The following is a 27699-nucleotide window of genomic DNA, read 5'->3' on the forward strand; positions in this document are numbered from 1 at the left end:
AAGACGTGTTGTGCGTGCGATAGACAGGAAAATCTCAGTGCAAGGCGTCATCACAGAGTCGGCTAGCTAATAATCACAACCTGTCTTTTAAAGTGAATTCTGTGTATGTAACGCCTCACAAGGCAGATGCTTTAGACATACACCAGCTGGTAAGGGTAGCAATCTGCAGAGATCAGTTACATGAGGCACTTCAATGCTTATCAAATCAAAACCGGCAGTTCGCTCTCCACAGATCTCAAAGCATTACTAGCGCGCAAATACTATATTTTGATTAAAATATTGTTCTACTAATAATAGAAAACACAATATTCTTCTGAACAACTGACGTTGAGGTGAGCTTAGGTAGGCAACACTGTTACTTAACATTCATCGGTGTGTTTGTTCATTATAGCTCATGCTTTGGCAATATCAGGCATGCGCCACTTTTTACCCTCAATTATTTTTGTGTTTACACCTGTATGGGTCATTAAAGCAAGGACAGTAATTCATAAGTGCAAATGAGCATCAGTAATGACTACTTCTTGGTGGTTAAACTGCGCATTAACTAGATAAAACACTTCCCACTGACGTTTAGATCCCAATGTTGAATCTCCTCATTGACCAAGTAACGGCGATGGAGCAGTTATACTTACTGCTTCAGTGGATAATCACACGCTAATGTGGTAATGCACTTGGTTTTTGAGGGTCCCTTCCATTTTCTATCACAGTTTATTTTTCGTTATCTCAGTTCCAAATCTGGTATTCGTGCACCTTCACTCTCTTTAGTCTTTAAACATTCATATGTCCTAGAACTCTCTAGTAGCTATGCGAAGCAACTTCTAGGTTTTTGCGACCTGAAAACGATTCACCAGGTCTGTGCCAGAACTCTTGTTTGTACAGTATTTATTCCTAGTTTACGGTGAAAGACCTCTGAATCGGAGGTGACAAACTTCCGCCTCAGCAGTGATATTTTAATAGTACATTAGCGGTCTTCCCTTTGGATGCCATAGCCAGTCGCCAGTAAAGATTCTTTTTATTTTACGCGATTTGGTTTCCACAACATATGTGTTACTTAACGGAGAAATACCAGTTCTCGATATGGTAACGAAAAACCAGTAACGCGCCGAAAGCTGTGTAATTATTTGCGCTGTCTTTCGTTAGATATACTACTGTGACTTAAATGCTACTGGCTCCTGCAACTGGTCTCCATGCAGATGTTTCCCGTAAACTTCTTAAGGGAAAACATATCGGAAGTAAATGTGCGATAAAGCCGAGGAAAATGCTAACTTGGGATCTGATATGTCACAGGGAAGTGTTGCATCGTTTTATGACGCGGCATACGGTACGTAATTAGTAATTTGCTAACGATTACTGAACACTGCAATCACTCGTTGTTACACAGAATCAACTGATGCTCTCGAACCAATTGCGCGAAAGGCATATACCGTTTTGGGTATTTCCAATCGGTTGCTTTCGGTAGTGAAAGTGGAATGTCACGGACAGAATCCGGTTTTGTCACCGCAGACAACTTTCCACTACCGCAGTGGATATAGAACGAGCAACACGTGAAAGTTGTCGCGCACAGACTGAAGTGAGTTTTCCGGCAGAGGGCTTTCGTTATGCGTAGGAACTCCCAAGATGGGCTGGGCATCCAACAGGAAGTGGCTGTCTTATAGTGCGACCGGAAAGGAACTATCAGTGATAATTACAACTTCTATAGCAAATTCAAGCGATGAGTGGCACAGCTGCTGAACGTTGCCATTGCATTCGGCCAAATTTTCGGTAAGATGACGCAGGAAGAATTACGTTACCTCTTTACAGTTGTCTACAGGTGCAGTTCGTCAGATTCGCGTTCGAAGTATATCCTGAACATAGTTCTTATGATTGCCTATTAGAGTTGAAGTATTATAAATTTTAAAAAATATTATTTTTGTTTCTGGGCGGTGAGAAAGTCCTTTGCGCGCTCGTCCACGCGTGGAGAGCTCGGTGGCGGCCATTTTGTGGCGGCGGCTGCTCAGTCGATGGTAAGCTTCCGGAAGGAGCCGTCGACGCCGAAGAGGTCGTCGTGGGTCTTGGGCCGGCCGGGGCGCTTCGACTCGTCGGCGATCATCTTCTCCTGCTCCTTGAACCACGGAGTGTACGATTCCATCTTCTTTACCCAGGCCTCTGCGGGCAGAAGAAAAACACATTCAGTGGCTTAGGTCACTGTCCTCTCTACGTTACGAACCTGGAGACACCTAAGATGGATTCACATTGGAAGACGGAAAAATGGTTCAAATGGCTCTGAGCACTATGGGTCTTAACATCTGAGGTCGTCAGTCCCCTATAAATAAGGACTACTTAAACCTAACCTAACCTAAGGACATCACACACATCCATGCCCGAGGCAGGATTCGAACCTGCGACCGTAGCAGACCCGCGGTTCCAGACTGTAGCGCCTAGAACCGCCCGGCCACAGCGGCCGGCTGACAGAACGGAGAGGAAAGCGAAAAAAATTCACAATACATTTGAAGTGGCAGCGTTTGTCGACGGAATGGGATGGGACGTCATCGGCACCGTTTCTGGGGATGGAAGTTGTTACGTTGATGCTGGTGGGAAACAGTGATGTCGCCTCTAACATCATAAGTAATCCAATTTACGGTGGGTTTTTGTCGAATGTTCATAGCCAAACGAAGTGTCGAAATGGACAAATGGGATATCAAAGCGACCATCTTGATATCTAGGTTAGCAAATAAATAAATAAATAAATAAAAGGAAAGAATCTAGGTTCTTGGAATTACTCAAGCTAATTGAGAAATAATTAATGATTTAAGAGAAAACTGGAATATTTCATTAACGGCTACTAATAACTATTAAAAGACGCGTAAGACTTAAATATTATGCGCATATAATTAGATTCGTGAAGAAATTGTGGAATTCTCTCATTTCTTTAGCAAAAATAAGATAAATATGAAATTGCAGCGTAAATGGCTACTTCTCTGCTTTCTCTTGGTCTATACTCTTTTAATACGGGGTGTACTTTAAGTCCGGGAACACTTTCAATGTTTTATTACACAAGAACCAAACATTGTACACATAACATACATATGTCATTTTGAAGAGAAACCCTGAAAGATTTTTTTTTTCATACATACCCCCACAGCGTAGTTTGGTAATTTGCCGCTACTCAGAGCTAGTCGCAAAACATGGCGAGTTCAGGTGGGGAGCGAGCTTTCTGTGTGTTGGAGTTTGACAAAAACAAGTGTGTTACAGCTGTTCAATGGATGTTTAGAACCAAGTACGGTATAAAGCCACCAACAAGAAAGGCTATTTTCTACTGGCACAACAAATTTGTTGCGACGAATTGCTTAAGCCCGGCAAAGAGAAGCGGACGTTACAGTGTGAGTGAAGTGTATGTGGAGCGCGTACGAGAGACCTTCATAAGTAGTCTAGAGAAATCGGTGCGTCGTGCATCCTGTGAACTCAAAATGTTCGTAAAAAAAAAAAAAACTTTCAGAGTTTCTCTTCAAAACGCAATATGTATTGCATCTGTACAATGTTTAGTTCTTGTGCAATGAATAATTGAAAGTGTTCCAGGACTTTATGTACACCCTATAATAACATAAGGCGCGGAAGAAAGAACTATACAACTTTGGAATGATATAGAAATTTATTGAGTTCAGTGTGACTGCCATTTGTGATGCGACGAACATCTCACCGGTATTCAATTTTATCCCATACTCGTTGCAGCAAATCGGGCGTCACTTGTGCAACGGCAGCGTAGATTCTATTTTTCAGGACGGCTGAATTGTTTGGTAGGGGAAAAACTTATACACAGTCTCTAACGAAACTCCAAAGAAAGAAATCCAATGGAGTAAAGTCTAGGGAGCTAGGTGGCCAAGCGACTGGCCCTTCACGGCCAGTCCACTGATCTGGGAAGCGATTACCGAGCAAACCTTGAGCTTCCGTCAGAAACTGAAGTGGTGCACTGTCTTGCCAGTAGTAAAGCACGCCATATAGGTCATCGTCATCGATCTGTAGAATCAAAAAAAGTTTTCAGGTATACCCATATACGCAATACCAGAGACAGTTTTCTCCATGAAGAAGAAAGAGTCGTACACATTCAATTTGCTAAGGGCTGTCACGAACATGTTCCAGGGTTGCATGTGGATTTTCGCTTACCCATATTCTGCAGTTGTGGGTTTTCACCATGGCACTGATATGAAGTGTTGGCCCATCGCTGAAGATTGTTCTGTTCAGGAATCTCGTCACCCTCTGTCCGATCCAACATTCCCGCACAGAATTTCCTAAGACCAACCCTATCTGCATCACTAATGTGGTGTGCCATTGTGAATAGGTATGCTTTCAAATGCAAACGTCTACGCAGTACGTGTGAAAGAGTCTTTTGTCGAATGCCAGTCTCACGAGACGCACATCGCGTTGATTTCTGTGGACTAGGGGCAAAGCTCTCCCTAACCTGTTCGACATAATTATCAACAGGCAAGCAACTTGATGATTTATCTTCCCGCAGTGAGCAAATCGTCTCAACAAAGTTTTTGTGCCAAGGGTAAATTCTAGGCTTGCGTGGAGATATTTAGCACATTCGGTGCGAAATTTACGTCGAACAGTTGCTGCAGAGTTAGTTTCATGAAACCAAAACACACAGCGTGCGCACTTCGCACCAGTCAAAGTAGTCATTGTAACTGTGGACTATGCTGGCCCTCCTGGTATCGGAATGGAGTACTGTTGCATGTTTGAATAAAGTTTGAGGATTTTTGCTACAAAGTGACATCGACCGACACTGTAAAAAATAAAACAGATCAAAGAAACATTTGACGCACATCTTTCCCTGTTCATAATATGGAACATCAAAGGCACATGGAATTTTTCTCTAATCTACTAGCGATGTCCAGAAAGTAAGTTCTGATCGGTCGCGATATGGAAACCACTGGGAAAATCCGGTAAAGCTTTGCACAGATGTTTTGGTCAGTGTCTCTAGTATGCCCGTCGATCGTGTCACGTCGCCTCTTTTCAGTTTTGAGTGAACAGTGAGCACGTGAAGATGCGTAGGGAATAGCGTCTCCCGCCATGTATGAGGGCCTGGTTAGAGATTTCGCCTGTGGCATGCAGCCCACATAACACAACTGTCAGGCAGTTCCTTCTGCATGCCAATTCTCGGCCGCACACTGCAGGGGCAATGAAGACGCTCTTGCAGCGTTTGCGATGAGAAGTATTTGATTACCCACAATACAGCCCGTAATTGGCTCCCCCTGAGTCTCATCTCTGCTCACAATGTTTCCACAGACAACGAGCTGCAGATCAGTGCAGATAACTGGCCGAAAGCACAGGTGGCTGCTGTCTATAACGACGATATTGGAAAGTTGATACAACACTGTGACAAAACTCGAAGTTGGAGGGGCGACTGTATAGAGAAGTAGGTGGAGTGTGTACATAACTGTTGCAAATAAAACGTTTCTGGTTTTCACTGTGGTTTCCATTTCGAAACCGATTGGAAGTTACTTTCTGGACAACCCTCGTATATTATTTTTTAATTTAGACAAATTGTATGACAAAACATATGAAAGTCTCTTCCTTAAAAAATTAGTGTTTTCTTTGTGTTTATTTTATTGTCACCTTTCTTTTCGTAATAGATGCCGAAAGTCCCATGATGAATTTGACTTTTTTTCTAGGGGTTTTTCGACAAAAGAGGACAGACACCTCAAAGGGAAAAATGATTCACATTTTCAATAAATACACAAAGAAGAATCCTACACTGCCACTTAAAATCATAAACTGGCGAATTAGTTTTTAATTAATAACATTGGCCACAATAACATGACATTAACATGACTTTGCTGAGGTGCGGCGGATTTATTACTTCATCGGTACAGACAGCCGTTCTGTGGAAGAAAACACAGCGGATGGATGTCTGTGGAGAGGCCAGACAAACGCGCGGTTTCCGAAAAGCGGCAGCAGCCTTTTCAATAGTTGTAGGGCAACAGTCTGTGTGATTAACTGTAACATTTAGCCAATGTGACTGGCTATGTTGGTGCAGCGAACTCCCGAAAGGAGCCCGTAGCTTTTCCCAACATCATGAAATTCTGCTGTACGTCTTCATGATGATGACGTCCTCTTGCGTAAAATATTCCGCAGGTAAAATAGTCAACCCACACGTATCCCTGGTCGAGGCCACACGGAAGGATGCCATCATTAAGATATAGAGGATTTTTAAATGTGATTTTGGAGAATAATGTGAAGGATGATAACTAATGAAGTACAGAATCAAATTGGACAAAAAGAAATCGATGGCATAATGTGACTAAAACATGGAATCGGTTGACAGGACACATCCTGAGGCGTCAAGCAAACGCCGTTTTAACAGTGGAGGGAGTATAGAGAGTAAAAATTGCAGAGGGAAACAAAGGCTCGAATACAATAATGATGTTCAAATAAATGTAGCTTTCAGTAGTAATTACGAGATGAGGAAACATGCACATGATAGCCTAATGTGGATCAACCGATGTTCAGACTGAAGACTGCAACAACAAAAACAACAATAACAATAACAACAGCAAACTCTTCTTGACAATGAAGGGGTCAGCTCTATTGAAGGAGAAACATACTGTTGTTTTTGACGTTACTTAGTACATGGGAGGAAAATAAAAACAAAAGAGAAGGTTAAAAATATGGTTGTATTGCCTTATAAATATTGTTTGATGTGTTTATATATCTCTAAATATGTTTTCTCTAGGAAGTGAATATCGGTTTTCTGAACTGTTTGTACGACACTTTTCCTATCGTTTCACTTCTCAGCAGCTTACCATACAAACTTTGTAAGCTATGGAGCTTTCTCTTGCCATTAATAAATTTCAGCATTGCTAATTACTTATTTCTCCAATATTATTCGGACATTTTGTGTCACGAATGGCTTCTCAGAACCTCAGTTTCACCGTTAGGCTGAAGTGACGTTGTCTTGGCGTTCCGTCTGGTGTGAACACACCACGATTAAACGCTGAATTAAACTTCCGTTCTGTTCTGTCCCATTCACGTTCTGAATAAATCGGCTTTTCATCGGTCATAGAAGGATCGCAGAAAAATTCAGAAAATGCGAAATACACAAACGACAGTGTTTTTGATAACGAGTGTAAAAACAGTGGAAACAAAAGGAGAACAACTTACGTCAAAATACCTAAGCCATCACGTAAATACATTACCATGCACCAGTGATTCTAAGTCTGTGGGGCACGCCCCGATAGGTGGTATGATAACACTAAATGGAGGGCGCGAGTTCACAGGAAAGAAAAAAAAAAAATGAATGAAAAAATTGATTAATTTAATAATAGGAAAGCAAAGCAAAACACTTTCTGACATAATAAAAAATTAAAATTCACCTTTACACTGATATATTGCACTTATAAATAATACTGCGTCAGTACTGCGCAATGCTATTAATAAGTAATCTTTCAATACTAAACTGAAAACAAGTATAATAATTACTAGAGAATCCCTTGGACATGGATTGCGGGGCAACATTTTTCGACTAATATTAACAAAAGAGATTCTGAGTTCTTTTTCTATGTTTAACTGAGATCTATATTTTGTCTTCAAAGCAGCCAATGCCAAAAATCCGATTTCGCAAACAGGATGTTGACAATTCAAATAGTACACGAAATGCTCGTTTTCGGTGCAGAAATCTCATCATCCAGCCTAGACCAAATTCAAATATCGGTTTCTTACTGGACTGTATTTTGATTTCATCAGATGCCATGAAGTCTATGAAGATTTCTCCTTCGGCAATTGATAGACCTTTGGGGGATAATTTGGGGCAGAAAAAAAGACGGTGGCGGTGGAAGGAGGGCGATGAAAATTATTACTGAAAATTGGGTCGCAAATACAGAGTGGTTGTGAACGCTATCTCACATAGCTCAGAGAATACAGAAACAAACGGACCATTACAACAACGAATACATAATGAAGCAAAAAAGGACCAAAGAAGTAAGGTTAGCGGACATCTTTATCTGTATTTTCTAAATCTCAGAAAATATTTGTTTCCAATGTCTTTCTATTGGCTCCTTCTCCGACCGATTATAGATTGATTCACATAGGACGGAAAATGAACGGAACATAACGGAACGTGGCTTCTGAGTGGGTGGTACACGAACAGACATCCAGATCTTTCCACGTGGAACTTTGATTACGCAGTCATAGAGATATTATATTCGCGATAATTTTGATGATACCGATGCTGTACGCGATGGTTTCTTCCTACAGGATTGCGGAGGACTCAGGACTCGCCTCGTAGACGAATGCAGCGTGGAAAAAAACTGATAAAAACTTCCTTGCAGGGGAATGGGCATCTAACCGAGAAATTTTTTTTTAAACAAGCGTAAGTCGGGAAACGGTCATAAAACGACAGCTAACCCACGCCGAGCATACGAAGATTCGTTCGGTAAACGAACGTGTTTGGGTGGATCTGGCAGTGCGGTTTTCTCCGACTAAGCTGATATACTTGTCAGATCATTCATGTTCGCTATACATTACCAAAAATTCGAACATGTGGCTTTTAGAAGCCATTATTAATATCATTGCGCCTTACAGTACCACATATACACTATTTCACTATAGTTCTGCCCCTGCAGGGCAGCTTATTAGCGCAAGAAATTTATGGCATTAAGGTACTTTTACTGTGGCTCATTTTATAATCAAGCTTCACACTGTAAACATGATGGAAAATTCGCGTGCGATCACCTGTGAATGGGAACTGTACGTTTTCCCACCTTTCACTTACCAGCCGAAACCGTTATCTTCAGCTAATGTAACTACTAACAACTTTCTTTAGCATAATAAGTATTAGCCGGCGTAGACTGGATTAAATGAACACATTCCGCGCGTTCGTTATTGGTTGGCTGTCGTTTTGTGGCGCTAGCTACTCCGGCGGTTAAGTTGCGATTTATGATTATTTTGAAACTTCAAATGGTTCAAATGGCTCTGAGCACTATGCGACTTAACTTCTGAGGTCATCAGTGGCCTAGAACATAGAACCTATTAAACCTAACTAACCTAAGGACATCACACACATCCATGCCCGAGGCAGGATTCGAACATGCGACCGTACCGGTCGCTCGGCTCCAGACTGTAGCGCCTAGAACTGCACGGCCACTCCGGCCGGCTTTGAAACTTCGTTTCGACTTTCGACGTCCCCTGTCGTGCTCTTACCTTATTGTTTGGTTCTTTTTTTTTTTTTTTTTTTTTTGCACCCGCTATCTTAATTAGCAAAAGAATTCCGAACACTGTGTGAAAAGATACATCTCCCGACCTACTTTCTACATATGGTGGTCTTGGTAGTCATCCTCGTGATCTAAATCTGTAGCCACTGAGAAGAGATTAACAGATATATTATTCACTTATTGTGCCCTTGATAGTCACATCATTAAGAGAACAACCCATAACCGTGAATGCCATGTTGTTGTTTGTGATAATTAGCTATGCATTACAAATGGTTAACCAAAGCGACACATCCACCCAACGTTTCAAATATTTTTCATTTTCTGGAACTGTATTTCCATGTTAAGTACCATGTAATGTATCCTATACGTCACATCTGTTGTGTTGCTTTTCTGTACTTTTAGTGAAAACCAGTACTCACGGTGGATGACGTCAATGGGTCCCGCGTCTCCGCCGTACTCTGCAGGCAGCATCTCCTTGGGCACGTAGTTGTACAGCGTGTCCAGCGAAGTGTGCACGAAGATCTGCCGACACACCACACAACATTAGCCAACAGGAACCTCCCAACAGCCTAATTCCACTGTGTTCCAAACACGACGCCAATAAATACAATGACATTCAAATCGTACATTCACTGATGAGCCAAAGCATTATGACCACCTGCTTAATAGCTTGTTTCTCCGTCTTTGAAACGACATGCATCAATGGTTCTGCGTATCAGGGATCCTATAGTTTGTTCGTACGTTTGTGGAGACATCATACCTATTTAATATTCTCTAATAGTGAAATACGATATCGAGAAAAACAAAGTTTTACACAAATCATTTTTTCCTTCAATGAGGATGAAAAGTCTGCATGTAGACTGCGGTCTATCAGCAGTAAGTAGTTAATGCGGGATATCTACTTAACACGCATGCACCTTAAGCGGTGTTTTCATGCCATTGTAAAAAATTCACTTGTTGTAAGTGTTTCATCTGTCTTCTGCCCTTCTACGTAGCTCAGATTTACTGTACTGGGACAAAGATCTTTGAGAGCTCTGAGCGAATAGTGAATAAGATCCTTGACTCTGTGTTGAATGCAATCTGTGGTGTGCTCCGAAAAGTCAGTTGTGCAGCGTTGGGGCATTTTTATTTGAGGCGTAGTAGCGAGCAGTTGAGATTTTAGAGAAGGAAAGGTGATATTTGCGAATCTGAGAGATATAATCTCGAATATTTTATCACGGAGTTGAAAACTTGTTTGTAAACGTATTGATTCTACGGATAGAAAAGATTTTTGGGATGAATTTTTCGAGGTAAGCATTGCACGCACAAGAACGCAATGTTTGTTTGACATAATTATTGAGTGAAGGAAACTAGTGTCCCTCAGACAACAAACAACATTCATGTCTAGTGTTAATTTAATCTCTTTGTTTTCATTCGGTCACATGTATCGCAACTGGTAGGAATGTCTGTAATTGTTGTATTGAGAGAATTCTGTAATTCTTAGCGTCTTCTTATGCTGTCCAGTCCTTTTGAAACAAAGTTTAATTTTTCAACAACGGCTTTCTTTAAAGTATGCGACACGAAGCCACACATTTATCACACAAGAAGAAAATATTGTAATGAGTAGTTTAATTTTCATTTAGCTGCTGCATCTGCTGATTTCTATTCACTTTTGAGAATGTCAGTACAACAGACACAAAACAGCATGCTGAAGATGAGGCAACTTACTTTTATTTCAGCGCAGATCTCCCATTGCATTCTTATTAGGAAAATGTTAGTAGTCAGAATTATTAGGTGTCGTTCTAAGCAAGTATATTAATTTACAGCGAACAGTGTAGGTAATCTCAAAAAGTTATTTTTCTTCTGAATAGAGCAGGATTTTACTTTTGTGGACTTTTCAAGTCAGAAATTGCACTTCATGACATACAATTTTCATAATGTATTTCAGGATTGAGTTTCAGCTACAAAATTCTCACTCAGTGCACAATTAGTTACTTTTTGCATTTAATTAGGTTTTTATTGTTTGAAATTCAGTATTTTATAAAGTTTAAAGTTTTGTTTTTCGACACTGTTCACATGCGCAACAAAGGGTCCACGAACAGTCAGAACTGCTCAGCAATGGAATCTGATATATAAAGCACACGTTACACGACGAAAAAGTTTTGAAAAGAAGAATATTCAGTATTTGCATTTATATATAAATTTTTACAGCAAGCTTACAAGTTGTTATGGACATCAGCCGTTGCACCGATCGAGGCGGTGCAATGGTTAGCACATTTGCATCGCAGTCGGGAGGACGATGGTTCAGACCTGCTTCCGGTCAACCAGATTTACATTTCGTGTGATTTCCGTAAATCACTCCATACAAACGATGGGATGGTTCTTTCGAAAGGGAATGGCCGATTTCCTTTCCTACCTTTGAAATATTTGAAACATTCCGAGCTTGTGCTCCGCCTCTAATGACCTCGATGTCGACGGGACGTTAAACCGCAATCTTCCTGTCAAATGACTTTCTTGAGCTCTGAAGGAATTTTGGCCGATCTCTTTATCTGTTTATCAAATAGTGGTGTCAATCTAAAGCATTTTATGTACGTATCCTGTATCTACACCCTGTCGATGTTGACCACCATGCGACGCGGAGAATTACGTTGTGTATGTCGCAAACTCTTACCTGATGACAACTGTAGACAAGAGTTCCTTGTTCCATGATAGACGATAAGTAGACTTAGCACAACATTATACGCACTCTGCTGAAATCATCTTGGTCATTTAGACATCCTGGCTTCCAAATTTCAGCAGAACAAAAACAAAACCAAGTGAAAAACTATCCTTAAACTCCTATAGGATTGTAAAATATAGAAACGTTAGGCCCTTTTGATTCCAACAGACAGTGAAATTTATTTAATGAGCACAGATTTCGACTTATAGAAATTATAGAGGAACTTTAAAAAGATCAACTGCTTCAGCGGTTACCAAAGGGGCTTCACAACTAATAGTGGAGTGCTAATCCAAGCTACGTCTTTCTGTGAATTGTGCTGTCAACCACCTAGGAACAAAATTGTTTGTGTAACTCTGACTACTAACGGAAAAACTCACATAGCTAGATTTGTGCTCGTTATCTACGTATTTCGATAGTTGTTTTGCTAGAGTTCATCGAAAAATCAGTTAAAACCCTCTTGTTCAGGTACACAGTGACTACGAATTAGAAGTCCTATTATAGTTACTCTAAACGAATTCCCTTTAGTCTTGCAAGAAAGCTAAGCTGGCACTGATAGAAAAGTTGAAGAAACATTACATTAGATTCAATCAAGAATACATTTGATCATATGGTTAATAAATAATAAATAATCCCAGTGAGAAACCTTTCGTAAATTGTTGCTGTTGGTAAATTTCATCAGACAGATAGCAACTCAGTTCAAGTTACATAAGTTTATGTAGAATACTAAATATAGACAAAGTACCTGGAATGAATGCTTAAAATTAAAAAAAAAACTTTTTTGCAAATTATAACAATATTTAACGACGTACCACAGTGAACGAAACTATTGACTAAGAAAAGTGAAATCATCAGTAAAATCAGATTATTATGCCACACATACAAAGTGCGTGGATACTGAAATGTCATCCATCCCATGAAAAATGTTAGACCATTTAATGATGAACTGCTAATATTATTTAGTATTGGTTTTCTAAAATGATGGGATCATGAATCACATGAATAGCCGTACTCTACATAATTAACCAAGAAACAAAAGTGTTACGTTATCTTGAGTGTTTCTTCAATAATGATGCATGTTGCAACCGTAAGATTTAGAAAGATACATCAGTTACTCTTTCGTTTTCGCCATATTCACCACCTCTCTTACTAAACGACTGTCCCATTCTTGAACAAATTATTTTAAATGATTACTGTAGCTTCTACTAACACTGGTTTGGCGATTTGGGCGATTCGGTTGATGCCTGCTTTGACTGAAGTATCTTACTTTTGGTCACGTTACTGTTAACGTAAGTTTCACCAACTGGTTAAGTGCGACCTCCTGAATCCAGGATGAAAATGGGCAAGACACATAATTCACCATCATGCAGCAGAGTAGACGACGATGCTGGTAAAACAGTTTTCCATTGTTCTGAGTAAACTCCCATATCAGCTCGGTCTTAGCGAGACGGAAGAGATGGGACTGGTTGTTCAGACGTATTGTGACGAGGTGTATCCTGTCACTGCGTCCCGTATTAATAGCAGACCCTCCCCGTCTCCTCTGCTATTCGCAGCACTCCGTAATTACAGCAGAATACCACTACAGTAGCACTCTGCGTTGCTTAATGTGGGGGTCTGTGACAGCAGCGAGCTGAGAGACAAGAAAGCGGCTCGAGTGTGCTGTGTCTGAAACAGTGTATACACAGCAGTATGTACTGACTTTACCAAAACCTTAGTCGCTGTCCTCTGTTAACTGTATTTCACAAAAAGAGAAGGGAATATGAATACAAAAAAGAACTTTTTCTTGCACTCTTTCACTGGTTATTTTTTATATTTCGTTACGCGACCTAGGTCTCGAGTTATTGTTCCATTGTCTAGCATTACTGTCAGAGATGCTGTAACAGTGGTCAGAAACGTAAATAAACAAGAATCATTTTGAATAGCTACTAAATGAACAAACAGATGTCAGTTACTCTCTTGTTGCCAATATTGAAAAAATGGATAGCAAGAGAAAGAGTGATTGAGTGCCCCATCTTTGGTCAGCTATGTCCCATTAATGTTTAGAAGTTGTTCTACATGTGGAATGTTATATTTGTTCGTCAGATCTGTTGCTATATGTTGCACAGAGGTTGTGAATGTTGGTTCTTAATGACTGTAAACTCGAAATTGGCCTACAGCAAATAAACTGGGAATTTTACGCCACATGACGGACGACGTTTATTTTGAAAAAGTCTTGCCGCGTTTCAAGCAGATTGCTGTTGACGAGAGGTGACACTCGCCTGCGGTCGCTGTCTCTTAGGATCTGTTTATTCGCACTGTTGTTGTGCTGTGTAACACGGCTGCCAGGGGCACACCGTTCTTCGCAAATACGTTTGGCGGTCCGTGTTGATACACTAATGAAACCATCAACTCCATTCACGTTGAGGTCATCAGTACGTCTACAGATGATAACTCCTTCCTACATCTCTGTTGCGATTTCACACACCTTCACACACACACGTCTCTGTTGCGTCTGCACGTGGATCCATCTAATCTCTCCGTTTGGAAACAACCTATTGGCCCGTACCTCCTCTGCCATGACTTAGCAGTAGTTGCGAAAATGCACCTACGGGTTGGAAACTGGGTGGAGTCGCCACAGAAAACGAGAGCGAACCACAGGTAAACTGCAAGGTGAGTTAACTGCGGTGATCTCTACAGTATGTCGATAGAGGACACGAGGCTTGGAGCATAAAACTGCAGCCTACCAACAAATTTCTGTGCTCTGGATAGATAAAGACATCAGTGTTGTGTAACAGCAAATTGCTCCGGTTGTTGATGAACAGGATAAAAGTATTGAACCGCATGTTAGTACAGGGTGACGCAGACCCGCCTGACACCGTCCTGCCTTGCACATTGCTACTGTGTAGCAGGTTGCATTGGGTGACAGAGAGGCGTAAACTAAAGGAAAGAATACCATTTCATATGCCACTAGTAACGGAGGCGTTGGAGCGTACTACATCGTGTTACTTCAGTTCATCGCCATTTCGGCTTAGCTGAAGAGATTTGAAGACAGTGCTCCAAGAGCAGAGAGTGAGGGAAGAAAATGTAGTCCTCAACTCTCGGTGCCCCAGCAGTCTCGCATTTTATGAATGAATTGACGACGTTAATGATAAATGCTTAGGAAATCAATTTTCATCCTTACAGGCTGCAAAATTGCTCACAAACGTAATTCCAGACTCAAGGAAACACGAGTTACTTTCTGCACTGCCATGATCACTGTACTAAGTGAAAAACAATGCTTTCTTGAATAATTTGTTCATATCCGACGAAGCCCGTGTCCGTATTTGGGGTCTTGTCAAGAAACGGAACACGCGGTTTTGCTCTTCAGTGAATCCTAAAGCTATGCATGAAAAGTCCTTACACTCTCTCCAAGAGACAGTTGGTATGGATTCAGTGCTTTTTTGACTGTAGGCCCATATTTTTTCAAGAATAAGATGGAAAAGTAGTGATTGTTACTTCGGAACATAATGTCTCCTTGTTGAGAAACTTTGTTCACTCTAGCTTACTTTGGCTTAGCACTGATCAGAAGGCACTTTACTTTCAGAAATATTGTGCAACAGCCCACACTGCGTGAAACAACATGACCGCTATTCGTGGAATGTTCGCAATCGCTATCACTCTCGTTACGGAGTCACCGTTTACCTCTTCGATCACCCGATGTTACTGTCCAAAAATTTGCAATGGAGATTCTTAAAGGAGCGTTTGTTCCGGAGACGTGTTTCGAGCATTCAAGAATTCAAGCAAGCCATTTCTTATGAAGTTGAGACAGTTCACAGCAACCTATGGGGGCACTTGTACGACAACATCCAGAAGCGCTTACAACGTCATCATCATTTCCGAGGGCCTTTGCCCCACAGCAACGAGGGGTCGGCCCTGTTAGTATGGATTTTGCAATGTTAGTGTCAGAGTGTGGCCGGATGCCCTTCCTGTCGCCACCCCGTACGGAACTAGTGACCCCAGCTGTCTGCGTCTAGTGTAAGCCATGAAACAGTGCGACGTCTGCAAATGTCTACGAGTTGTGAAACTGAGGCGGGACATGGGGACCAGCCCGAAATTCACCTAGTGGGATGTGAAAAACGGAAGCGCTTACAACAGTGCGTTGATTTAAATGGAGGTCATCTTTCTGATATAATTTTCAAGAAATAAGGTTCGGAGCTATGGATAATAAACGGCATATTTCAGAGTATTTATACACTACTTCGCCTTGCTTTCTGTTTTCAAAAAAAAAAAAAAAATGGTTCAAAGGGCTCTGAGCACTATGGGAATCAACTGCTGTGGTTATTAGTCCCCTAGAACTTAGAACTACTTAAACCTAACAAACCTAAGAACATCACACACATCCATGCCCGAGGCAGGATTCGAACCTGCGACCGTAGCAGTCGCACGGTTCCGGACTGCGCGCCTAGAACCGCGAGACCACCGCGGCCGGCTTTCTGTTTTAGTTTCATACTCTATAAACATCTTAAATGTATCAACTAGCTCGGGATCACCCTGTATTTAATGTACTAACATGACAATATGGTACTCACATTTTTAATTTCTGTTGGATGTTTTATTTCAAAATGGAATCGAAATGTTATCCACCAGTTTTGTTACCCCGTCTAGTGTAACAGATTAATTGTTCCTGTTCCATAGATCACTGTCGATTTTGACTGGGAAGGAATGAAAATCTAGCACTGGAAGAATCTACCTACTCACCCTGTTTCTAATCTTCTCCTTTAGGAAGGGCTTGGCGAAATTGATGATGGTGTCCACCAGCGGGTGTACGTTAATCACGTGTACCTCCTTCAGCTTCACTGGGTACGCTTCCTGAAAGCAATAAAAAGAAATCAATAAAGAGAAATGTAAGGGAAGGTACATACAAGCGGATATTCTACTTGTATTGAAGCACGAATCCACTTCATCGCAAAATTAGGGAACTCTCAATAATACTACAAACATTAATTTTGTTCCATGCACAGGTAAGGAATTAGGAAAGAAAATCCGTAAATTTTAGTTTGATTGGAGACTTCAGTATTATTGAGGTTTTGCTTAAGTGTTGGGTGAAGCACCTTCTACTATACTGTATAACAACATCTATCATTAGAGTCTTGGGAACGAACTGGGAAACTTGATAGATGTAGTGCGAAAGAAGTACGAGATGAAACTTTTAGGTGATCCTGGAGAAGTTAGTAATACATGAACGCAGGTATTTGGTTCCGAGTCCCCGTGCAACACCTTCATTTAACTTGTTACCAGTTTTCATCAAGGAATATATTTCCCTAAGGTGTAGAAAAATGTCTTGTTTATATAGCCTTCTCTCCCTTCTCAGTGAAATTAAGTTATCTCATGCATTTGGTCTACGGTAACTTATAATGCATAAAATAGGAGTATCACTCAGAAAGTAAACAATATGCGTAACTCTTTCCTAGTAGCCAGCCAGCCATTCGCTCTGCGTTCAGGAAGTAGCAGAAGATTGAATTATCTCGATCATTTCCTGCTACAGACTAATTCACGTATTGGGCGTAGCGACCTACGATCGTGAAATTGGCAACTGAAGTGTTCGCTGACTGTTGTGCTCAGAGATGACTCGATTTCAACAAGTGGAGCACCTCAGATCCAACGCTATTTATCGAAGACTTACTAAAGTGTACACCAAAGGAATTACGAAAGTGTCGATCCTATTTAATGATGTAATCATGTTCTCTTGCAATGCGTAAATGATGGTTATTCGTTGTACAGATCTGTAGATGTTATAAATATACACTTAACTATTAATCACTACTTATGACCACCAGACAGGACATCACACACATCCATGCCCGAGGCAGGATTCGAACCTGCGACCGTAGCAGTAGCGCGGTTCCGGATTGAGCGCCTAGAACAGCTAGACCATCGCGACCGGCCAAGATATTCTCATCCTGTACGAGTGAGCATCATCTTGCTGAAAAGTAAGCCTAGGATGGCTTGCCATGGAGGGCAATAAAACGACGGGCTGCGGATGGCAACCAAAGGGGACCTGCTATGAAAAGAAAAGTCTGCCACCTCTATGTTGGGCCGTATGACGGGCGATAGTCAGGTTGGTATCCCACCACTATCTGGGGCTTCTCCAGACACGTCTTCGAGCTGGAATCCCATTAAGTGGAGTAGATGATAAATCCAGCGTCGAAATGAGTTCTGATGGCCAGAGAAGAAGTGTCTTGAGACGACCCAGACAGTGGTTGGATACCAACCTGACAGTAATTCGTCATGTGGCTGAGAGCCAGGAGTGATGGTCTGGGGTGCCATTTCTTTATTCTTCGCCTCGTCTTGCTGCCATTTTAGGCAAACCATGAGAGACTGTACTGATTGTCTTCGTTTCTTGCCAAATCCTACCGTAGCCAGCAAGGTCGCTGGATCTCTCCCCATTTGAAAATGGGCAGCACCCTCCAACATCTTGAGATTTTGACGACGTAGCACGCCAACTGGACAGAATTTGGCACGACATTCCTCGGGAGAACACCCACAACTCTTTCAATCAATACCAAGCCGAATAACTGCTTGTATGAGGGGCAGATGTGGACCAATACGTTATTGACTTGCTGAGTTTGTGAAACTCTTCCTCTTGCATAAATCATACAAATATTCTGACATAGTAATCATTAGTTTGTCTGCCCATGTAAATCAAACCTATAGATTTTCCTCCCATTCGGATAATACCATTGTGGTGCATTCCTAGTGGAGCGTGAGGCATGCTCGTACCTGGACGCAGACGAGGAACTTCTTGACCATGGAGGGGGTGAACTTGGCAAAGTAGGCCGGTGTGGCGACCGACGCGTCGAGCACGTAGACGTCGCCCGCGACGCCCGTCTGCTCCTCGAGCAGGCGGATGTCGCCCACCATGAAGATGAGCTTCATGCCGTCCGCCACCAGCGGGCCCTGGTAGTCCTTTGTCTTGCCGTTCATCACGATCACTCGGCGGCCATTCGGCGTCAGGCCAGGCAGCGGCGGGAAAGCTCTGCAACCAAAACAACATCCGTACTAAAGGCTCGAACATACAGAGCATTCAATGTCTGTGTTACATTATTATCTCGAGTGCCTGGTGAACACCTCCAAAATATCACAGACTGTTTGCAAATGAAAATGCCGTTTACTGTCTAGCAAAGTCATCAGAATCCCAAAACATGTTTCAAAATGTTTTATACTAGATATCTAGCTCATGCAAAGTGTGGCCATGGATTCTGAAAGGTAAAGAGTGTGAGCTCGTCCAAGTGAGTATCAAAACTATTTCGTTAAATTTCGTTTTGACTATAAACCACACAAAATTAAATGTTCAGCTTAGGAATTACAATAACGAACAACTTAAATTGGAATCATCAAATAGAATGCTAAGGCGAACAAAAAATTTCGCCTTATTAGCAAAGCACTTAAAAGATGCAATACATCTGATGAAGATACTGCCTAAAGTACGCCTGTCCGTCATCTTGTAGAGTAGTGACATGCGGTATGGGATACTTACCAGATAAGACTGACGGACAACATCGAAAAAATTCAGAAAAGGGCAGCTCGCTACATCGAAAAAATTTAGAAAAGGGCAGCTCGTTTTGCATTTGGTCAAAATACGGGACAGAGTGTCACATATATGGTAAGTGTGTTATGTGGCAATCATTAAAACAAAGTAATATTCCGTTTCGGCGAGGTCTTTTAGCATTACTGGAAATGTCAAATAATTTGTTGTCTCCCACTAACATAGAGAAAAATAATAATCGAGGCAAGACATGAGAAACCGGGGCTTGCACGGAACGGTAGAAAGGTAATCTGAAAGTGATTCTATGAAACCGTTACCGAATAGTAAAGCATGAATAGGAAAGTTACCGGGTACATGTAGAAAAAGGATGGTGAAGTAAATCTTCAAATCGTGTATGCAGGCAATGCAGGCTGCTATTCTCCCATGGAGACGATCATAGAGATGCTGGATGTAGTCCTGTGGAACGGCTTCCCATGCCATTTCCACCTGGCGCCTCAGTTGGACCAGCGTTCGTGCTGGACGTGCAGACCGCGTGAGACGACGCTTCATCCAGTCCCAAACATGCTCAATGGGGGACAGATCCGGAGATCTTGCTGGCCAGCGTAGTTGACTTACACCTTCTAGAGCACGTTGGGTGGCACGGGATACATGCGGACGTGCATTGTCCTGTTGGAACAGCAAGTTCCCTCGCCGGTCTAGGAATGGTAGAACGATGGGTTCGATGACGGTTTGGATGTACCGTGCACTGTTCAGCGTCCCCTCGACGATCACCAGAGGTGTACGGCCAGTGTAGGAGATCGCTCCCCACACCATGATGCCGGGTGTTGGCCCTGTGTGCCTCGGTCGTATGCTGTCCTGATTGTGGCGCTCACCTGCACGGCGCCAAACACGCATATGACCATCATTGGCACCAAGGCAGAAGCGACTCTCACCGCTGAAGACGACACGTCTCCATTCGTCCCTCTATTCACGCCTGTCGCGACACCACTGGAGGCGGGCTGCACGATGTTGGGGCGTGAGCGGAAGACGGCCTAACGGTGTGCGGGACCGTAGCCCAGCTTCATGGAGACGGTTGCGAATGGTCCTCGCCGATACCCCAGGAGCAACAGTGTCCCTAATTTGCTGGGAAGTGGCGGTGCGGTCCCCTACGGCACTGCGTAGGATCCTACGGTCTTGGCGTGCATCCGTGCGTCGCTGCGGTCCGGTCCCAGGTCGACGGGCACGTGCACCTTCCGCCGACCACTGGCGACAACATCGATGTACTGTGGAGACCTCACGCCCCACGTGTTGAGCAATTCGTCGGTACGTCCACCGGGCCTCCCGCATGCCCACTATACGCCCTCGCTCAAAGTCCGTCAACTGCACATACAGTTCCCGTCGACGCTGTCGCGGCATGCTACCAGTGTTAAAGACTGCGATGGAGCTCCGTATGCCACCGCAAACTGGCTGACACTGACGGCGGCGGTGCACAAATGCTGCGCAGGTAGCGCCATTCGACGGCCAACACTGTGGTTCCTGGTGTGTCCGCTGTGCCGTGCCTGTGATCATTGCTTGTACAGCCCTCTCGCAGTGTCCGGAGCAAGTATGGTGGGTCTGACACACCGGTGTCAATGTGTTCTTTTCTCCATTTCCAGGAGTGTATAATGGCTCACCGGCCATTTGACCTTCTTCTTCTGTACGGATGCACAAACAGTGCTCGAAGTCTTACGGGAATCGGCGGTAAAGCCGCGAGTAATGAGTATGATAGGCAGGGGCTCTATGAATACATTGCGGGACAACAAGTTGCGAATGTAGGTCTCGCGGGAGGCGAAAATGAGATTAATAAAAATGGATAGAGCATCTGCCATGTAAGCAGGAGATCTCGGATTCGAGTCCCGATCAGGGGGCACACAGTTTCAGTTGTCCCCGTTGACTTATATCAACGCCTGTATGCCGTTAAGGGTATTCATTTCATTGTAATTTTATATTGGTCTTCTTTGGAACATTCTGTTGAATGTCTTGAACACTTGATTTAGAGTTGTTGCTCGATTGCAGTTTGTGACACAACGACACTGACACACTACGGTCACATGTGCACTACGTAATACTTGCTTGTTCACAATTGACTAGTTGAATACAGACCTGTTGTTTACAGGTGTTAGTTCAAGTTGCCCCTGTAGTTAGGCCAGGAATAGAATCAGTCTTCGAACTTTTGGGACGGATGGTGTACTGTTGAGTTACATCTGTTTCTACTCACGGCTGGAGAGTTGGAATAATGACTACTTATACACCTCTAGTGTTACTTTTACGTCTACGTGATTACTCTGCTATTCACAATAAAATGCCTGGTAGAGGGTTCAATGAACCACCTTCAAGATCTCTCTCTACCGTTCCACTCTCGAACGGCGTGAAGGGAAAACGAACACTCCGTGAATGATATTTGGCAAGACATCTTTCTTGAACTACCAAGCATCCGAAATATTTCGGCACATTCGTTATGCGTCGAAAATATCCCGGTTACTGTTTGCACCGACATTCGTTCTATTAGGCACATCTCTTCAATACACCCACGACTCAGTAATCTACCCACTAACGTGGCTGGTGGCACTTGTGTTTCAGGCTAATTTTAGTGATTAAAGCTGTAATCGAAGACTACTCCCTTACGTTTTCACTTTTCGTGTAGTTCACAGGTTTCTTTGGTCTAGCGTACGCCATACTCTTTCCGATCTCCAGCACAGCTGACTCCAAGTCTTTACTATCTGTTTCGTAACAGCTGCTTACACGTAAGCTACTAAGCTACTGTCATTGTTTACACATCGTCTCACGTCGCACTGACACTTTGCTGAAAAGCGGAATGGTAGTCTGTACAAGTTTCTCTTCGTGATAACGAACCCCAAGCTGAATTGTCCCCCTATAATTATGCTCTGATTCAGTCTGCAAATAGACACTAGTGTAAGAACAGGCTGTAGATGGAATGTGGAAATATTTATGTCGCAGATTTTTGTTTCAAAAATTACTTTTGTTAGCAATGTTTCTTTTCATCCCTTGGAGTTACTCTGTTACTGCCGCTGACTTGCAGTCACTTAATCGGCAGGTTACTAACTACGAACTTCTGTTACACATGTTGGTTTCGACAGAGTAATTTTTTGTGGCTCTTTAAGTGACTCTTGTCCTAAAAACTGTCTAATTTGCTGCAGCGGTCTGCAGACTGAAGACAATTAAGATAATTTTGTATGGGATCTGTATAAGGATCGCGGATGTTGCTATGTGACAAATATTCCCCGTTTTTATAAAGTCTTATTTATATCTACACTTTTTCTTGGCCATTCACCGCCTTGTGCCACAGTGGGAAAAGTAGCTCTACATTGCTTGGCAATATTTCTGAAATAAGGATACTAGTTTCTGTTTGCAAGCTTTTCTTAATGCCCTTCGTATATACACTCCTGGAAATGGAAGAAAGAACACATTGACACCGGTGTGTCAGACCCACCATACTTGCTCTGGACACTGCGAGAGGGCTGTACAAGCAATGATCACACGCATGGCACAGCGGACACACCAGGAACCGCGGTGTTGGCCGTCGAATGGCGCTAGCTGCGCAGCATTTTATGCACCGCCGCCGTCAGTGTCAGCCAGTTTGCCGTGGCATACGGAACTCCATCGCAGTCTTTAACACTGGTAGCATGCCGCGACAGCGTGGACGTGAACCGTATGTGCAACTGACGGACTTTGAGCGAGGGCGTATAGTGGGCATGCGGGAGGCCCGGTGGACGTACCGCCGAATTGCTCAACACGTGGGGCGTGAGGTCTCCACAGTACATCGATGTTGTCGCCAGTGGTCGGCGGAAGGTGCACGTGCCCGTCGACCTGGGACCGGACCGCAGCGACGCACGGATGCACGCCAAGACCGTAGGATCCTACACAGTGCCGTAGGGGACCGCACCGCCACTTCCCAGCAAATTAGGGACACTGTTGCTCCTGGCCAGCAAGATCTCCGGATCTGTCCCCCATTGAGCATGTTTGGGACTGGATGAAGCGTCGTCTCACGCGGTCTGCACGTCCAGCACGAACGCTGGTCCAACTGAGGCGCCAGGTGGAAATGGCATGGGAAGCCGTTCCACAGAACTACATCCAGCATCTCTATGATCGTCTCCATCGGAGAATAGCAGCCTGCATTGCTGCGAAAGGTGGATATACACTGTACTAGTGCCGACATTGTGCATGCTCTGTTGCCTGTGTCTATGTGCCTGTGGTTCTGTCAGTGTGATCATGTGATGTATCTGACCCCAGGAATGTGTCAATAAAGTTTCCCCTTCCTGGGACAATGAATTCACGGTGTTCTTATTTCAATTTCCAGGAGTGTATATAGATGGTGCTACAAAAAGGTACGGCCAAACTTTCAGGAAACATTCCTCACACACAAATAAAGAAAATATGTTACGTGGACATGTGTCCGGAAACGCTTAATTTCCATTTTAGAGCTCATTTTAGTTTCGTCAGTATGTACTGTACTTCCTCATTTCACCTCCTGTTGGCCCAATTGAAGGAAGGTAATGTTGACTTCGGTGCTTGTGACTCATTGCTCTACAGTACTAGCATCAAGCACATCAGTACGTAACATCAACAGTTGGCAGATGCCCATTTGTGTATGGATTAGCACGGGGCAATAGCGGTGGCGCGGTACGTTTGTATCGAGACAGATTTCCAGAACGAAGGTGTCCCGACAGGAAGACGTTCGAAGCAATTGATCGGCGTCTTAGGGAGCACGGAACATTCCAGCCTATGACTCGCGACTGGGGAAGACCTAGAACGACGAGGATACCCCCAATGGACGAGGCAATTCTTCGTGCAGTTGACGATAACCCTAATGTCTGCGTCAGAGAAGTTGCTGCTGTACAAGGTAATGTTGACCACGTCACTGTATGGAGAGTGCTACGGGAGAACCAGTTGTTTCCATATCATGTGCAGCGTGTGCAGGCACTATCAGCAGCTGATTGGCCTCCACGGGTACATTTCTGTGAATGGTTCATCCAACAATGTGTCAATCCTCATTTCAGTGCAAATGTTCTCTTTACGGATGAGGCTTCGTTCCAACGTGATCAAATTGTACATTTTCACAATCAACATGTGTGGGCTGACGAGAATCCGCACGCAATTGTGCAATCACGTCAGCAACACAGACTTTCTGTGAACGTTTGGTCAGGCATTGTTGGTGATGTCTTGATTGGGCCCCATGTTCTCCCACCTACGCTCAATGGAGCACGTTATCATGATTTCATACGGGATACTCTACCTGTACTGCTAAAACATGTGCTTTACAAATACGACACAACTTGTGGTTCATGCACGATGGAGCTCCTGCACATTTCAGTCGAAGTGTTCGTACGCTTCTCAACAACAGATACAGTGACCGATGGATAGGTAGAGACAGACCAATTCCATGGCCTCCACGCTCTCCTGACCTCAACCCTCTTTTCATTTATGGGGGCATTTGAAAGCTCTTGTCTACATAACCCCGGTACCAAATGTAAAGACTCTTCGTGCTAGTATTGTGGACGGCTGTGATACAATACGCCATTCTCCAGGGCGGCATCAGTGCATCAGGGATTCCATGCGACGGAGGGCGGATGCATGTATCCTCGCTAACACAGGACATTCTGAGCATTTCCTGTAACAAAGTGTTTGAAGTCACGCTAGTACTTTCTGTTGCTGTGTGTTTCCATTCCATGATTAATGTGATTTGAAGAGAAGTAATAAAATGAGCTCTAACATGGAAAGTAAGCGTTTCCGGACCCATGTCCACATAAGATATTTTCTTTATTTGTGTGTGAGGAATGTTTCCTGAAACTTTGCCCGTATCTTTTTGTAACACCCTGTATATGATAATGTTTGCAGAGTTTGTCCGGCACATCTTGACTATGCAAACAAATTAACGTCGCCTGGAAGCCAGCCATAAGTTGATTGAAACGCAAAACGCGGACAATTCTTTTCTAGAAAAAAGCACCACGTGTGACTAGACTTGGTGTTATCAGTACGAAACTGCCACTAAACGACATAATGCAGAAACTCGCATGGTGGGTCAACACTTTGACGACATAACAGGCCTTCTAGCTAGTGTGGCGGGCAAATGTGTCCAAGGGAATGACTTTTATAGTAGTTTCACATGGATGTGTGAACGTTACGTGTATTGTACGCTCCTACGACATCTTGTCAAAAGTATCCGTACACCACCATGTCGTGCGGAAAAAGCTAATTATCAGGAAAGGCGGACCCGTAAGTATAAATGGTAACAGTGAGTATCGTGTTGTCGGTAGACAAGCAGTGACATTCCTACGTAAAATGGACCTGGCCTCTGCCTGTCGCAAGAGGCGACGCACCGCCATAAAAGGAAACGGTGAGTATTGTGTTTACACAAGAGAATCAGCGACAGCAGAGTGAGTCGGTTAAGAGAGCTCGGTGACTTCGAATGTGGAGTAGTCATTGGATGTCACCTGAAGTCAAGCAGGGGCATTTCAACCCTTCTAAAGCTGCCCAAGTGAACTGTTGATGATATGATTGTGGAGTGTAAATGCGTAGGAACAAGCACACCTACACGAAAATCAAGCACACCTCACGTACTGATGGGCAGAGAGCATTGAGTGTTGCGGAAGGTTGTTCTGAAAAATCGCACCAAGTCAGCGGAAGATATCACTCTTGAGCTCCAAAGTGCTACCAACGGTGTAGCTAGCAAGATCGTGCGTAGGGAGTTAAGCAGAATGGGGTGGAATGGTGGAGCAGCTCCACACATTTCTGTACTCATTGCTAAGTGACGGTTGAGTTGTTGCAAAGAGCACCGCCACCGTACAGTCGGTGTCTGCAGACGAATGATTTGGAGTGATGAATGGCGCTATAGTCTGTGGCAGTTTTGTAGAGGGCTTTGGGCTTGGCGAATGCGAGGAGCATGTTACCTGCCATAATATCTAATACCAACTGTGAACCTCCTCCATACTTGGAGGAGGTGGTGTTACTGTATGGGAGCGTTTTTCATGTTTAGGGTGTGTATCGTATTGCTCTTAAGAAAACACTAAACTCGGGAGGATATAAACACGTTTTATACCCTTGTGTACAAGTTATAGTACAGGAACAGTTCAGAGATGATGGTTGTTTGTATCATCGCGACAAAGTACCGTTTCATAAGGCGGCATCTGTCAGGCTAGGGTTTGTGAACAATAACATTCCTGGAGTGGACTAGTCTGCTCAAAGACCCCAACTGAACACTATGGGACACCTTTGAAATGAGTCATAACGTCGCCTTCCCTTCAGATTGCTCCCTCCTACGTATATCTCGCGAAGAGACCATGAGGATAAAATCAGAGAGATTAGAGCCCACACAGAAGCATACCGACAATCCTTCTTTCCACGAACAATACGAGACTGGAGTAGAAGGGAGAACCGACAGAGGTACTCAGAGTACCCTCCGCCATACACCGTCAGGTGGCTTGCGGAGTATGGATGTAGAGCCCAGCGCCCAACATGACTATCTTCTTGGGTTTCGCCTCTTCAGGAAGAATGGTCTGTCATACCGCCACACTCATTCAGACACATTACTGAAAGTGTTGTAAGTAGGCTGTTTAGGTTTTCTTATTGGTAACGCCACGTAGTGCTCTGTATGAAAATCACTGGCTGTGCTGTGTGCTGTCTGTGGCTAGTTTGCATTGTTGTCTGCCATTGTAGTCTTAGGCAGTGGGCTGTTACAGCGCGTAGCGTTGCGCAGTTGGAGGTGAGCCGCCAGCAGTGGTGGATGTGGGGAGTGAGATGGCGGAGTTTTGAGAGCGGATGATCTGGACAGAGGCAGTAAGTTTGTAAGACTGGATTTCATGAACTGATATATATATATATATATATATATATATATATATATATATATATATATATATATATATATATATATATATATATATAATATGACTTTTGAACAATATTAAGGTAAATACATTGTTTTTTCTCTATCAAAATCTTTCATTCGCTAACTATGCCTATCAGTAGTTAGTGCCTTCAGTAGTTTGAATCTTTTATTTAGCTGGCAGTAGTGACGCTCGCTGCATTGCAGTAGTTCGAGTAACGAAGATTTTTGTGAGGTAAGTGATTTGTGTAAGATATAGGTTAATGTTAGTGAGGGCCATTATCTGTAGGGGTTATTGAAAGTCAGATTGCGTTGCGCTAAAAATATTGTGTGTCATTTTAGTGTTGATCAGAATAGGTAAAGAGGGAAATGAGTACGTTCAGTTCTGCTCAGCTCTTTGAAAATCAAATAACGTAGGGGCTTACCAGCAGTGCCCAGATACTTTCCTGCAGAT

At 43.2% G+C, this 27699-nt stretch overlaps 1 protein-coding gene across 2 annotated transcripts in view; it reads right to left on the reverse strand.

Moving 5' to 3' along the window:
* Positions 1–1311: 1311 nt before the first annotated feature.
* LOC126284952 (alpha-tocopherol transfer protein-like) overlaps positions 1312–27699 on the reverse strand; it is a 126895-nt gene continuing 100507 nt past the window's right edge. For both annotated transcript variants that reach the window (XM_049984227.1, XM_049984226.1), the window contains 4 exons: positions 18619–18874; positions 16597–16707; positions 9605–9707; positions 1312–2145 (listed from right to left, as the gene is read on the reverse strand). In XM_049984227.1, the coding sequence (XP_049840184.1) occupies positions 1994–2145; positions 9605–9707; positions 16597–16707; positions 18619–18874 (622 nt within the window). In that variant the 3' untranslated portion in view covers positions 1312–1993. The remainder of the gene's footprint in view (positions 2146–9604; positions 9708–16596; positions 16708–18618; positions 18875–27699) is intronic.

This window comes from Schistocerca gregaria, chromosome 8 (genome assembly GCF_023897955.1).
Source record: "Schistocerca gregaria isolate iqSchGreg1 chromosome 8, iqSchGreg1.2, whole genome shotgun sequence".
In the NCBI taxonomy this organism is placed as follows: domain Eukaryota; kingdom Metazoa; phylum Arthropoda; class Insecta; order Orthoptera; family Acrididae; genus Schistocerca; species Schistocerca gregaria.